General features: G+C 51.4%; 1 protein-coding gene and 1 long non-coding RNA gene across 2 annotated transcripts in view; both read right to left on the bottom strand.

Moving 5' to 3' along the window:
• Positions 1-1,507: 1,507 nt before the first annotated feature.
• LOC125930268 (uncharacterized) lies at positions 1,508-5,430 on the bottom strand. Its single transcript, XR_007460122.1, has 2 exons — positions 4,375-5,430; positions 1,508-3,865 (listed from the first exon to the last, which is right to left on the bottom strand). It is a non-coding gene; the product is annotated as an uncharacterized LOC125930268 (long non-coding RNA).
• A 4,974-nt stretch (positions 5,431-10,404) lies between these two features.
• Positions 10,405-12,426, bottom strand: part of LOC125930485 (anionic trypsin-like) — a 3,697-nt gene continuing 1,675 nt past the window's right edge. Inside the window, exons 2-4 of the mRNA XM_049642308.1 lie at positions 11,558-11,898; positions 11,059-11,195; positions 10,405-10,770 (exon numbers count right to left, since the gene is read on the bottom strand). Of these exons, the coding sequence (XP_049498265.1) occupies positions 10,618-10,770; positions 11,059-11,195; positions 11,558-11,898 (631 nt within the window). The 3' untranslated portion in view covers positions 10,405-10,617. The remainder of the gene's footprint in view (positions 10,771-11,058; positions 11,196-11,557; positions 11,899-12,426) is intronic.

Below are 12,426 nucleotides of genomic sequence, written 5' to 3'. Positions count from 1 at the left end.
CGTGTGATGGAGAGGGAGACAGAGAGAGACAGAGAGAGACAGAGACAGAGAGAGCTGGAAATGGGGTCATCCTAAAGCAAAATTATGGAGTTGTAGGTCCTGTGTGTTTGGGCGTCACTGTCCTCTGTTGTTATTCTCCCACAACTTTGCGATTTTTTTTCTGGGTTCCTCCATGGACGCACACACTTAGACTCTCTGGGCTAAGGTAGCAATGGGTCCTGATTCTCTTGGCTGTCTTTGCAGAGTCTCTTAAACAAGGCCTTGTTCCATATCTATCAAAAGAGTATATGTGTCTCTTTTTCTTCCCCATTCAAAGTCCTCTTCGCCGTGTGACTGTCTCTTGTTTTAGATGGAGAAGCAGCTTTAGTAGAGCTGAATGAGACCGGATTGTGAGGCAGAGGGTTCTCTTGCTAGCAACATGATCCTGGAAACCGAATCGACTTTTCCTAATTATCATTGTTCTCTTGTACAAGGTGTTGAGTGTCCGTTTAGGGAGGGGGAGCAGGTACTAGAATTCGCCTTTGTTGTCTAGAAGACTCACTGTCCTGTTGCGTCTGACTATACTTTTTCCTAAATGCTTCTTTTCCCAACTCACTTTTTTCCTTTTCTTTCTTCCCTTTTCTCTTTCTTTCTTTCTTTAGCATAGATCCTGCTTTGAGGAGCCATGAAGTCTCTGGCTATTACCAGATGCTCCACATTCGTTGCACTTATACTGGGGCACATGGGGTATGTGCTAGCTTGCCCGGGTTGGCTATAATCCCGTGAAAGATATTGCTCATGGATTGAACCCTTTTTTCCTTCCAATGCCCAGCAAGCCTCCCTGCCAGCTTTGGAAATCCTAGTTCACAGCCAAGCTTTACATTTTTAAAAGCAGCAAAACCTTGCTGGGTATGAACAAATTCCAAATTCCAAGGGCCATTTCATCTGAGCATTCATGTTGTAAAGTCCTGGGCCCTTTTACATGCCTGTCAGATAGGGGAGAATTTCTGGAGTTGTTGGAAGCCATGACCTCATGTAAAGACACACAGGGATAAAAGAAAACACATCCATCTTTTAAGCTTCCTTTTTTTTTTAAACCAGAATGGACTCTGCCATCTATGGCTCTATATTGACCAGAGGAACGATTTTTTTGGAGCAGAAATGTGGGGAACCTGGATGTTTCCACTTTATCCAAATTTGAAAAATGTTTCTAATGGGAAAATTGAGACAGAGGTTGGAAAAAGGCCAAACTCTGACACGTGATGATGAGCGCCAGGAGCAGAAAGGATTATCATGATGAGGTGAGCCTTTTATAAAGGTGTCCGTAGAAGTTAGTCCCCAACAATTTAACACCCCCAGAGGCTGGCGCTATTACCCCCATTTTATAGATCTCAGAGATTCTGAGATTTCCACTTTCCGATTGTTCAACCTCCCCCCGCCCCGCTGCCAACTATCCCTTGAGCCCCAGCATTTCGAACCTCAGTAATTTGTACTTTCTAATTATTACACTCATCGGCATGTGCCTCTGTCTCTGCAGGACAGAGTCTGCTCGAGCCAACCAATCTGGTAGGACCAACTCTCCCGTTCTTCCCGCCTTGTCTCTGTTCCCAGCCCAGACTCATCCCATCCCTACCCTCCCCTCCGCCTGCCCCCCTCCTCCGGAGCATGCCAATGGTGTGTTAGCGTTTTGTGATGGGCCCCTTACCCTACCATCCCAGCACAGGTCCTGAGGTTTGGAAAATGGGGCCTCAGCCTCTTTTCTTTTCTTTGTACCTTATCTGTTACTAAGGTGGCCTAAGTTTCCAGTTGTATCAGAAAGTTTATTCACATCTATCTTCTCGGATCCTGCCAAGAACTATGTCCCTCAGACACCCCTTGCAGCTTTCATGACACTGTGACGCGCCTTCTGTTCCCAGGGCTCAGAAATGTCCCTTAAACCCCAGCCTCGCCAGTCTATACCCCACCCCCTGTGCCTCCAAAGCCCTAGATCCCTTCAGGAAGACACACATGGGTCTTTGGAGACTGGTGGAGACGGAGAAGGAGGACAGGGAAGGCAAGGGTGGAGTTCTGAGCAGGTGGACGGTGTTAGAAGGATTTTAACATAGAAAACAGACCCATTCACCCAAATGGAGTCAACCATGAAGGACTGGAGTTAGCTCAGGAGGGAAAATGGAGAAGATCTGACTCAGATAGAGAAGGGAAAGTAAAACAACACACCCCTGAAAAAGAAGAGAGTGAAAGAAGGCGGACCGGAGAATGAGAAAACAGCAAGAAAACACAAAGCCCCCAAGACCAAGTCTACCCCCGAGGGTCTGAGACAAGCACAGCAGAGCAGCCAGAGAAACTCCCAGAGGGAGGGGGCGGCTCGGACTTCTGTCCGTCACCCTCGTCTCCTTCCTGGACTGATGGGTCACGCATGGGCACCCCCCCCTCCCCCGCCCGGAGTGTGGCCCCCAACCTGTCACGGTGAGCCTGGTGCCCATCCCAAAGTGGAGGGGTAAGTTATAGGAGCACAGCTGCAGGGAGCTGTGGTAAAACCTGGGGCGGGGGTCTCCTGCCAGAGGGCAGGTCCTAGCTCCCAGGGAACGGGCTCTGCCACCTTCTCTGCCTGGGTGCGTGGCTCTGGACCTGGAGAAAGGTCCAGGCATATGATGGGGAAAGAGGAGAAGGCTCAGAGTGGGAAGAGGCACACACATGAGAAGGAAGGATGAACCGAGGAAAGAGCGAGGAGGTCACATCAAGGACTGAAGAGCCAGGGAGGACAAATAGAGGGTCCAGGTGAGCCACACCAAGAGCAATGGCAGCCACAGCTCTCCGGAGAAGGTCCCCAGGATATGAGAGTTTACCTGACCCCTGACAACCAGCCGTGGGGAGAGATGGGGCCCCGGGTCCCAGGGACCACAGCTCTCCCACCCTGGTCCTGCTCCTTACCTGAGACAGAGCTGAGTCCTATCTCCAAAGTACTGTGCCTGGTTGCTCCACAGCACAGCAAGAGTGTGACAAACCCAGAATTGCTGCTCTGGGGCCTTTCCTTCCAGAAGCTAGCATCCACCCAAACTTCTGGGGGCTCTAGCACCTACTCTGTTCCCCACACTCTCTGCGCCTTTTCCCGCTGTGCCCCCGTCCCCACCCTGTCTCCGGAGTCCTCCTGGGACTGTACTTTTCCAACACACTACCCCCCAGGGAGGCCGCTTGCTTCCCCAAGACAGAGAGCTTGGCTCCACTTGCAAAAAATTGTCATTGTTGCACAACACTGCAGGCTGGTAGGAAAACTGCCCACCTGCATGCAATTCCTGCCCTTCCCAAGTGTACCTGCCCGCTCTCTTCTCCCTTTCCGTAGCAGAATTTTGGCACTGGGAGGGGGAGGGGGGTACACATACAGCCTGAAATGTCAGGGGACCAATGTGGCCATGTGACCCCCACCCCTTTCTCCCGTGTCCTTCTCTTTTCTGGACGAGGGGGGAAAACAGCAGGACGAAGCTAGCTCTAAGGCTAGAGGCTTCCCATCTACCGTGGCCGTGATGGGGTGTGCTCCAAGGAGACGGGAGATGGACACGGTGACCCCAAGACGAGACTACTTGCCTCCCAGCACGGGAACCCAGACTTGGCATGGCCAGTCTGTGAAATTACCAGGGATGGAGGCCGTCCCCTCCCGATCGCCTCAAGGCAAGAATTCAGATCTTTCTGATAAAAATGTGCTTTAAGCTAAGCCCCCAGAACGGAGGCTCCATCTGGAGCCCTGCCCCTCCTTGTAGGTTCCCAGCCCTCCAGCCTCGACGAGCTTACCTACAACAGTGAGCCGGCTCCCTTCCCCAAAATAGAGGGTCTCTCCATAGCACAGCCTCTTAGATCTGCTTCAGAACCTCCCCTTGTCTGCTGAGCTCAGCTGGGATTCAGGGACAGATCGGGGTGTTTGTGGATCTCCTCACTCACAGAGACACCAGCCCTACTTTGCATATCCCCGTGCATATCCCCGTGCATGGACAGTCAGAAAAAAGGAGACAGCGTGGCCTCCTGTGAAATCCAGAGCAAGGGAAGATATGAAACCCCTGCAGAGAGTTCCAGTCAGTGAGGAAGGTGGGCCAGCATCAGGGCTCATTGATTGCCTTCTGGGCTCTCTGTAGGTTTCCTCTGGCAGGTAACTACTCAGAGGGGGCAGTGCTATCTCCTCTCCCTCCTCTGCCGGAACCACCGAGGCTCAGCTCTGAGTTTACAGAGGACCACCGGTGGCTGCGTGGATTTACCCTGACCGGGACCCTCCCAGGTACTGGTTCCCAGATGCGGGCATGGCATCTCCTTGTCCAGGACCCAGGGGCTGGGTGATCCCTTCCCTCCCACACTTTCCGGGATAGAATCCTCCCGGTCACACCCTGCCCGGAGTCCCCACCGCCTTACCGACGACTGTCAGCTTGGTCCCTGGGCCGAAGGTATAATCATAGCACATCAGAATATGGCCACTCTAAAATGGACCTGCCATTTTGGACCTGCTTCCCCTATGAGGGGCTTGGAAAGACCCAGAGTATAGCTTACCTATAACTGTGAGCCTGGTGCCTGCTCCAAAGAAAACTTCAGTGTTCACACAGTGACTCCAGGCCAGGAGGCAAACAAATTTGAGGCGTGGAAAGAAACGGGGCTGTAGTTGGTGTCTGAGGATGCTGGGGTCAGAAATCCCCACCTGTGTTTTACCGATATTGCATAGAACATTTTCAACTCTGACTCCTGGGGCCACAGAGCATGGCCAGAGTGTATCCAGAGGGTCCCACACTACTTTCTTGATTTTTTTCTGAGGGTCCATTAAAAGGACGTGGATCTGGAGAGAAAGGCAGGGTCCTAGAGCCAGTGACCATATCCACGGAGAGCGGAGATATCTCTGGCTTCTTCCTCTGTGGAATGGGTCACCTCCCATGCACCTTCCCACTGACCTTGCCCCGGGTTCTGTGGGGCTTGGGGTGAAGGAGTCTCCCTGAGTCCTTCACCCGAGGGGCCACTGAGACATTCTTCTCGCATCTGGGCTCTCTGCCTGGAAGATTCAGTCCCCATCCAAGCCTGTCCTTATCCATGGTCTTGGCTCGACAGGTGAACAGGGGTGAGGCGGAGGCGTTCTGACCTGAACCACCCTCGGGCCGGTGACCCAGGACAAAAGTGGAGAGACTGTGGGTTGGGAAAGGCAGAAAGGTTTTTGTAAAGCTTTCCCGTAGAGTTGAATCACCGTGGCCCCCCCTGTCCCCACAATGTTACAGCTTTGTACAAAAAACGACCCCTCCCATGGTTCTGCCCATCAGAGCCTGGGAGAAACCACCAGAGCAGCTGCTCCTTCAAGGGCATTGGAGGGCAGGTCAGTGACATCACTCCCCCTGGTGCGAGGCGGTGGCAGGGGTGCAGACCGGGCCGGGGAGGGGCTCCTCCCCACCCCCATGCCCTTCCTTCAGGATGTTCTTGGCTTCTCAGAGCTGTGTGTCTTTGCAAGGCTGGCTGCTGCAGGGGCTGGTTTTCCCTGGTTTCCGCCCCTCTGCAAGATGTCGTCACTGTGGGGACCCACCCTCCCCACCCCCCAACCCAGCAAGAAGCAGCAGCCCCCTTTCAGCCTCAGGCCTGCCTGTGGCTCTGTCACTCAAAGGCCACAACTTTCATCCGGGAATGGGATCCCGCAATACTCAGACCCTTTGGCCCAACTCGAACCGCTAGGGTGGTCTGGAGGGGAAGTGACCTTGAGCTACACTGCAGGGACGGGGTGGAGGACAGGGGCGTGTAGGGGTCCCTAGGTAGAGACAAAATAACAGCTGAGAGCTCCAGCATATTTTCAAGTGGGTTTGGACATGGGAGGGCTCCTGTGTGCATCAGCCCCCCTTCCTGTGGACTTCAGACGTCAGGTTAGGAAAAGGGAGTTGGGGACATGGAAGTGAATAGTCAGATGCATAAAGTTGCAGGAACACTCAAATGCAGTCATGGACATAGCCTTCTCCTTTTTATCCCCGAGGGGCAGACACATTTAAGTTGCTGGTAGATGTTTTACTTTCCTGCACAAGAAGACCTTGAAATTCAACCTCCAGTTGAGTGGCCTGGATCTTATTTCACTCGATGGTGTTTCCTTTTATTGCCTTTCAAACTGTGAAGTTTCAAACTATTAAAATCTGGAAGAAAAAAAAAAAAGACAAACTTCACTCCTTAACGATGACACACTTCCGTGGAAAAATAAACGCAGAATCCAAAGAGAAATGACAATATGGGGAGAACATTTGCAATCTTCCTCATGAGGGCTAATCTCCCCAGTATATAATGAACTCCTAGAAATCAGTAAGAAAATAATCCAGCAGCACAATAAAAATGGCAAAGAACAGATGGTTCAGAGAAAAAGTACTGCAAATGGTGCTTCACCGTAGGAAAAAAATCTTGCAAAGAAAAAGCTGCATTGAAATATCTTTGTTCACCAATGTGACTGACAAAATTGAATTAGGGAAGACATTCTATTAACTTGTGTGTCGTGGGATATGCATTTCTACACGTAAAAGGATACCCATCTAAGTGGGGACCAATTTGGAAATATCTATGAAAGCTACAAATGCATTTACTTTTTCACCTGGAAATCTCACATCTGGGCATTTATCCTGTAGTGATTCTTGCAGACAAATAAAAAATGTTTGTAAAATATTTGCATTATCTGGGGGTAGCAAAGAGATTGGGGAAAGTCCAGTGCCCATCAGGAAGGGACTGGATAAGTGATCTGTGATACATCCACAAAATGGAATATTGCTCGATGCTAAAAAAAAAAAAAATACAAATGTTTCATGATACTACAGAAAGCTCTCTAAGATATATTGTTAAGTGGAAAAAAAGCAAGCTGCAGATTAGCATTGCTGTACATTGCCTTTTGTCCGGCAAAGGAGGGGAATAAGAACTGCTTGCTTTGTTCTGCATAAAGATACACCGCAATGATACAAAAGAAACTGATCAAAGTAACTGCCTACTAAGAATGACTGGAGGAGACAGAAACAAGGTAGAAGTAAAAAGCAACATTTTTCAGTCTCAACTTTATTGTATTGTTTCAGTTTTTGAGCCAGGTGGCTATATGATCTATTTAAAATAAAACTTTAAAAATTTAAAGAAAATACAAAGAAAACATTGCTTTAGGTAATATTTTGAAATGTGCTACTTAAAAAAGAAACCTACTTGTGTAATTTACAAGCTCATTATTTTTTCCAAAGAAGATCAGTTTACCTAAGAAGATATGTTATGGTCCTGACTTGACATACTGGGTCCCCAATCACTCAGGAAGCTTGTGAAAAATGCATATTTCTCAGTAGTCCTTGGGATACGTTGTGTTAAAAATCTCTAGTATTGGAGTTATTATGTATTTAAATAAACAATCAAGCACAAAATTACCCTGGGTATTTCCATTTCAGCATGGCGCTTGGGATGCACGTCTTGTCCCCGGACCAGGAAAAGCACAGGCGCGAGCCATGAAGAATGTCAGAGTGCTATCTGGTGGTGTCACAAGCTGGGTAGTGTGGCTCTTAGAATTTAGGGAAAAAAGGAAAAGACAGTCTGTGCTTTTTACTCACGAACAGTGCTGGATCTCACAACACTCTGCCAATAACCTGAATAAAAGGTCACGGATGGCCTTTATCGAGTGGAAAGTGGCAAGCTTCCTTCTTTATTCCTTTCCCACACTGAGGATCTCTTTCGTCGATGTAATGATTTATTTTGATCTATTTCCATTTTCCTGCCTTATTGCATATGAGTAATATACCCTCTAGGTAAGTTTCCTTTCGGCCATTTAGCTGGGGACTCTCCACCAGGCCGGCCTTACAAAGAATACCACTCTGCCTACTTCCAATCCTGATGGAGTTTGCTCCCGTTTGCTACTCAGTCATGCTGTCAATGTGTGTAAATGCCCGTGAAGCTTTTTTTTAAAGGTTTATTTATTATTTTTGAGAGAATAAGAGACAGTGTGAGCCAGTGGGGAAGGAACAGAGAGAGAGGGAGACAGGGAATCTTAAGCGGGCTCCGCTCTGTCAGTGCAGATCCTGACGCAGAGTTTGATCTCACAAACCGTAAGAAGCGACCTGAGCTGAAATCAAGAGTCCAACACTTGCTTAACCGACTGAGTCGCCAAGGTGTCCCAAAGCTTCCCCCCCGCTGTGAGAGGAGTTTAGCTGGTTAGGCAGGTGTCCAGTGGGGTCATTCATCATCTTGGGCAGCAGGGGGCAGCCTGTCCTTATTTATTTTAGACGGAAGTCCTTGCCATCTCAGCGTGGCCACTTGAGGGCGTGAGAAGAATGTAGTTAGTGCTGGAGGGGACCCCCCCCCACCCCCCCACCCCACCCCGGGCCCCAGCGGGAAACTGGGTTACCTGCCTGCCTTTCTCAAGGCTGAGGTGTGGGAAGCAGATAAACAAATTGCATCTCACATGTGTGTAATTCTTGAAACTTTTCAAGTGAGTTCTAGATTCATCTAAACCCCAAATGTGTCTCCTGATTTCCTCAGATGAAACTGAAATCTGAAGAGGCTAAATGAGTCGCCCCAAGTCATACATAATGAAGTGACAGCTGGCACTGACACCCAGCCCTCCCTAAGTTCTAGGGCTCTGCTGGGGCCACTGCAGGGTACTGAGGCCTCCACCCTTCAAGGAAGCCTGCCTCCTGGAGCCAGACTGCCGGGACTCCCACCCACCCCAGGCCCTCTTCTTATGTCTGTGAGGCCCTGGGCCAGTTACCAAGCCCCTTTAACAATAATACCACCTACCTTATGGAGTTCTTGAGAGATCTGAATCAGATAATACACATAAAGCTTTATTATGATGGCTGAATATAGTCAGCAAACACGTTAGGGACTACTGCTTTCACGGAGAGCACTGGCCTAGGGATACCTTTGTTGCATTGGTTCTCACGCTTTAGCGTGCGTCACAAGGACTTGGAAGTCTTGTAAAAATGCAAGAGGCCAAGCTCCATCGCAGAATTTCTGACTCAGGAGGTGGGGGAGGGGCGCCAGAATTTGTAGGTCTCCTAAATTCCCAGGGGATGCTGGTGCCGCCGGTCCCCCAGTCTGCACTTGGAGAACCATTGTTCTGGAAGGCGCTTTCTTTCTTCTGTACATTTCCCTCCAGTCCTAGCTCATACTTGAGTCATTCAACCACTGGGTGTCTATTCTATTGTAGATGTTGTGTAATCACTAAATGTGCCAGGATGAGTAAGACAAGATTACTTGCCTAAGGAGCTCACCGTTGAAGGCCAAGTAGATACAACCACAATTACTAGGCAGCAGGAGCAGGACTGACCGCTGTAAGCATGCGGCAGGAGGAGGAGGAGGACTCCTCGCTCAGACCACAGGGCCAATGGGGCCAACACAGGGCTGGGGGGGGAGGGGAGGATCCCGGAGCAGGAGGCGTCAGAAACGACTTTCCTAAAGAAGGTGAAGGGGCAGGTGGGAAGGCATCAATCCAGCTGGACCAGTAACACGCAGAGCTAGAGGTGAGAGGTCCGTGGCGTGTCGGAGGAGCCACCAGGATCTCTGAGCACAGGAGCAGAGACAGAGAGGAGAGGAGAGGAGTGGAGAGAGACCGAGGATGGAAATACAGGCAGGGCAGAGAAGGAAGACCCTCCCATCTGCAGGGTAAAGAGCTCAGGGTGTATTTTAGAAGCTGTGGGAGGTCGGGAGCCGATGTCACATGCAGGACCTCTGTGACTGCAGTGCTGGGAGATGGTCAGGGACCAGAGCCCCCGTGAAGCGCAGGGAGGCAGAGAATGGCCCGCAAGTCTGTGAAAGAGCAGAGCCCACGGCCAGGTAGCATCTCAGACCCCAGCAGCAGCAGGAGAGACAGTGAGGTGGGTAGAGAGAGCACAGTCTTCGGGGCCAGGCTAACGAGGAGCCCAAGTTCAGATTTACTATCTGTTGGAGGAGGGACCTGATAAGCCAACAACCTTCTCTGAGCCTTTGCTTTCTTGTCTGTACCACTGGAATAGTAACCACTTCAGAGTCAAGAAGGGACCAGATATAAAAATGTCTGTAACGTGCCCAGTGTGGTAGACACGTGTGGGTCTCATTACATGGGATGAGTAAGAGACAGATTTCTGCAGAGTGTGGGGGCTGTTGTCTCCCTTAGACACACAGGAGCATGTTGTGGGGGAAGGTCCAGTGTGGCCTTCTGCTGCCGGGAGGCAGTACGACCTGGGCTAGAAAGAGTATGTGCACAGGGGGCTCAGCAGAGGCCAAGGAGATTGGCGCAAGGGTCTCTGAGGTGATTAGCTCTGGGTCCCAGTGAAAGGAGGTAGTGAGACCCTGCAAACTATGACCTGTGTGGTCCCACACGAGCCCTGCAGTCCAGACCCGGGGGAGTCCCAAGATCAAGGAAACTCTTTAGCACAGCCTTCTGCAAGGTATTGTTCTCTAGTAAATAGCCCCCCATTGCCCCCTACTTATTAGTTTTTAGATTCCTTCTCTTCACATGCTGCGAAACCAGTATTCCATGGAACATATCTCGGGAGCTGGGGCATTCTGTTTGTCTCTAAGGGGTAGAGCCCTGTCTGGCCTCAGATGGGAGGATGTCCACAGAGCGAGGGGGCAGGAAGGAGCAGGTGCAGACACAGGCAGTTGTGAGAGGCTCACTTTATTAGGATAGGGATGGCAGGGGGCCTGGGGGCTTTAGCTGTTGGCTGCTATCGTCTCCTTAATCCAGTCTGTAAAGTTGCACACCTTGGTGTAGACGCCAGGCTTGTTCTTCTGGGCACAGCCATAGCCCCAGGAGACGATGCCCTGGAGCTCTCCTTTGCAGACCACAGGGCCACCAGAGTCACCCTGGGGAGGAGGCAGACGGGACAAGTGTTAGAAAGGAGAAAAGGAATAGAGCCACACGCAGCCTGAACCTTAAAAGACTGCGTTCTGGTCAGATCTGTGGTTCTGCACCCCTCCCATGGTGGCCCGTTCTCTGTTCTCACTCGAAGATGACTGTCACACAGACAAGCCTTCCTCGCTTCTTTACGAGTCCACTGCACGGAGCCCTCCTCCACCAACCCCACAGCCCCGGCCGGGTGTTCCAATCCTGCTGCTGGGCAGGGGTCTCAGCGTGGGAAGGGGTCGAGTCACCTGGCAGGAGTCCTTGCCTCCCTCGAGGAAGCCAGCGCAAACCATGTTCTCCGTGATCTGCCCGGGGTAGGCGGCTTTACACTGGGCCTGGCTCAGCAGCGGGGCGTCCAGGCACTGTAGCAGCTCCGGGTAGTTGGCTTTGAGGAGCAGGAAGAGATCAAGGAAAGGAAAAACGGGAGTCAGGCCAGGAGAGGGGACAGCCATCCAGTGCTGAACACGGAGGGCGGCCAGGGGAGGACTTCAGGCACGTAAGCCCCAGTGAGGGACAATGGGGTTCGGTTCCCAGAATGATCACTGCTGACCCCCTCCCTGGATGTGACAGTAGAAAGGGCTATATTTGTCCTATATTTCAATTCTAGGGAGTCAACTCCTTAAAGCTTTGCCTCTTTCTAGCACCCAGCCCCAAGCTTGGAGTATAGAGGGGTTCAAGCTCAGGGGCATGCTTGGTTCTGGGAAATGCGGGGAAGTCGGAGGGTGAAGCAGTGGGGGTCCCACTCACTGCCAGAGCTCAGGGTGTTGCCCCAGCCGGAGATGAGGCACTGGGTGCCGGCAGGGGCACAGGTGGAGGGCAGCGATATGGTGGACACCCGGGCAGTGAGGGCTGCAGGTGAGGAGAGCTTGATAAGCATGATGTCATAGTCCAGAGTCCAGCTGTTATATCTGGGGTGGCGGATGACCTTGGCCGAGTTGATGAACTGCTCATCCCCCTCCAGGACTTCGATGTTGTGCTCTCCGAGCCTCACTTGGATGCGACTGTTAGGAAGAGAAGCATGGGGAAAACCTCTTGTCCATATGCCCACTTTTCCCCAGGGTTCTCCAGGTTCCTGCTCATGGGTAGGACTGTAGCAATATCACCAGGCAGGAGAGGGGTGGTGGGTCAGTGCAGGTGTGAGACCAAGAACTTTCTGCTTGAGAGGTGGGTGGTCATGGAGCAGGGATGAGGTGAAGCGACCCAGTGGGGACTGCTCCTCAGCCTGCTTTCCCCAACAAACCGCCATGCACCTGGCACCACAGGCACAAATGACCTGCTAGAAGCTTCCCATGCATCCCTCAGCCTCTGTCATTTCACTACCTACACGCAGCGACCTTATTCCCTCCCTTCTCGGTCTGGTAAGTGCCATCATCCTGTATGAGCTCATCCAGTGGTTCTCAAACTGTTGCCCTGGGACCTGCAGCCTCAGCATCACCTGGAAACTTACTAGAAGTACAGAGGGTTGGTCCCTGCCCCTGCCACCACCCCTGGATCTGCTGAATCAGAAGCTCTGGTGTGGGACCCAGCGGTCCATGGTTTAGCAAGCCTTTCAGGTGATTCTGATGGAGAACCCTTGGTCCGGGCAATGATCCTCAGCTCTGACACAGGGTAGAGTC

Source organism: Panthera uncia, chromosome A2 (genome assembly GCF_023721935.1).
Source record: "Panthera uncia isolate 11264 chromosome A2, Puncia_PCG_1.0, whole genome shotgun sequence".
Lineage (NCBI taxonomy): Eukaryota > Metazoa > Chordata > Mammalia > Carnivora > Felidae > Panthera > Panthera uncia.
Note: the sequence above shows the minus strand (reverse complement) of the source record. Positions and strands in the feature narration are given on the sequence as shown.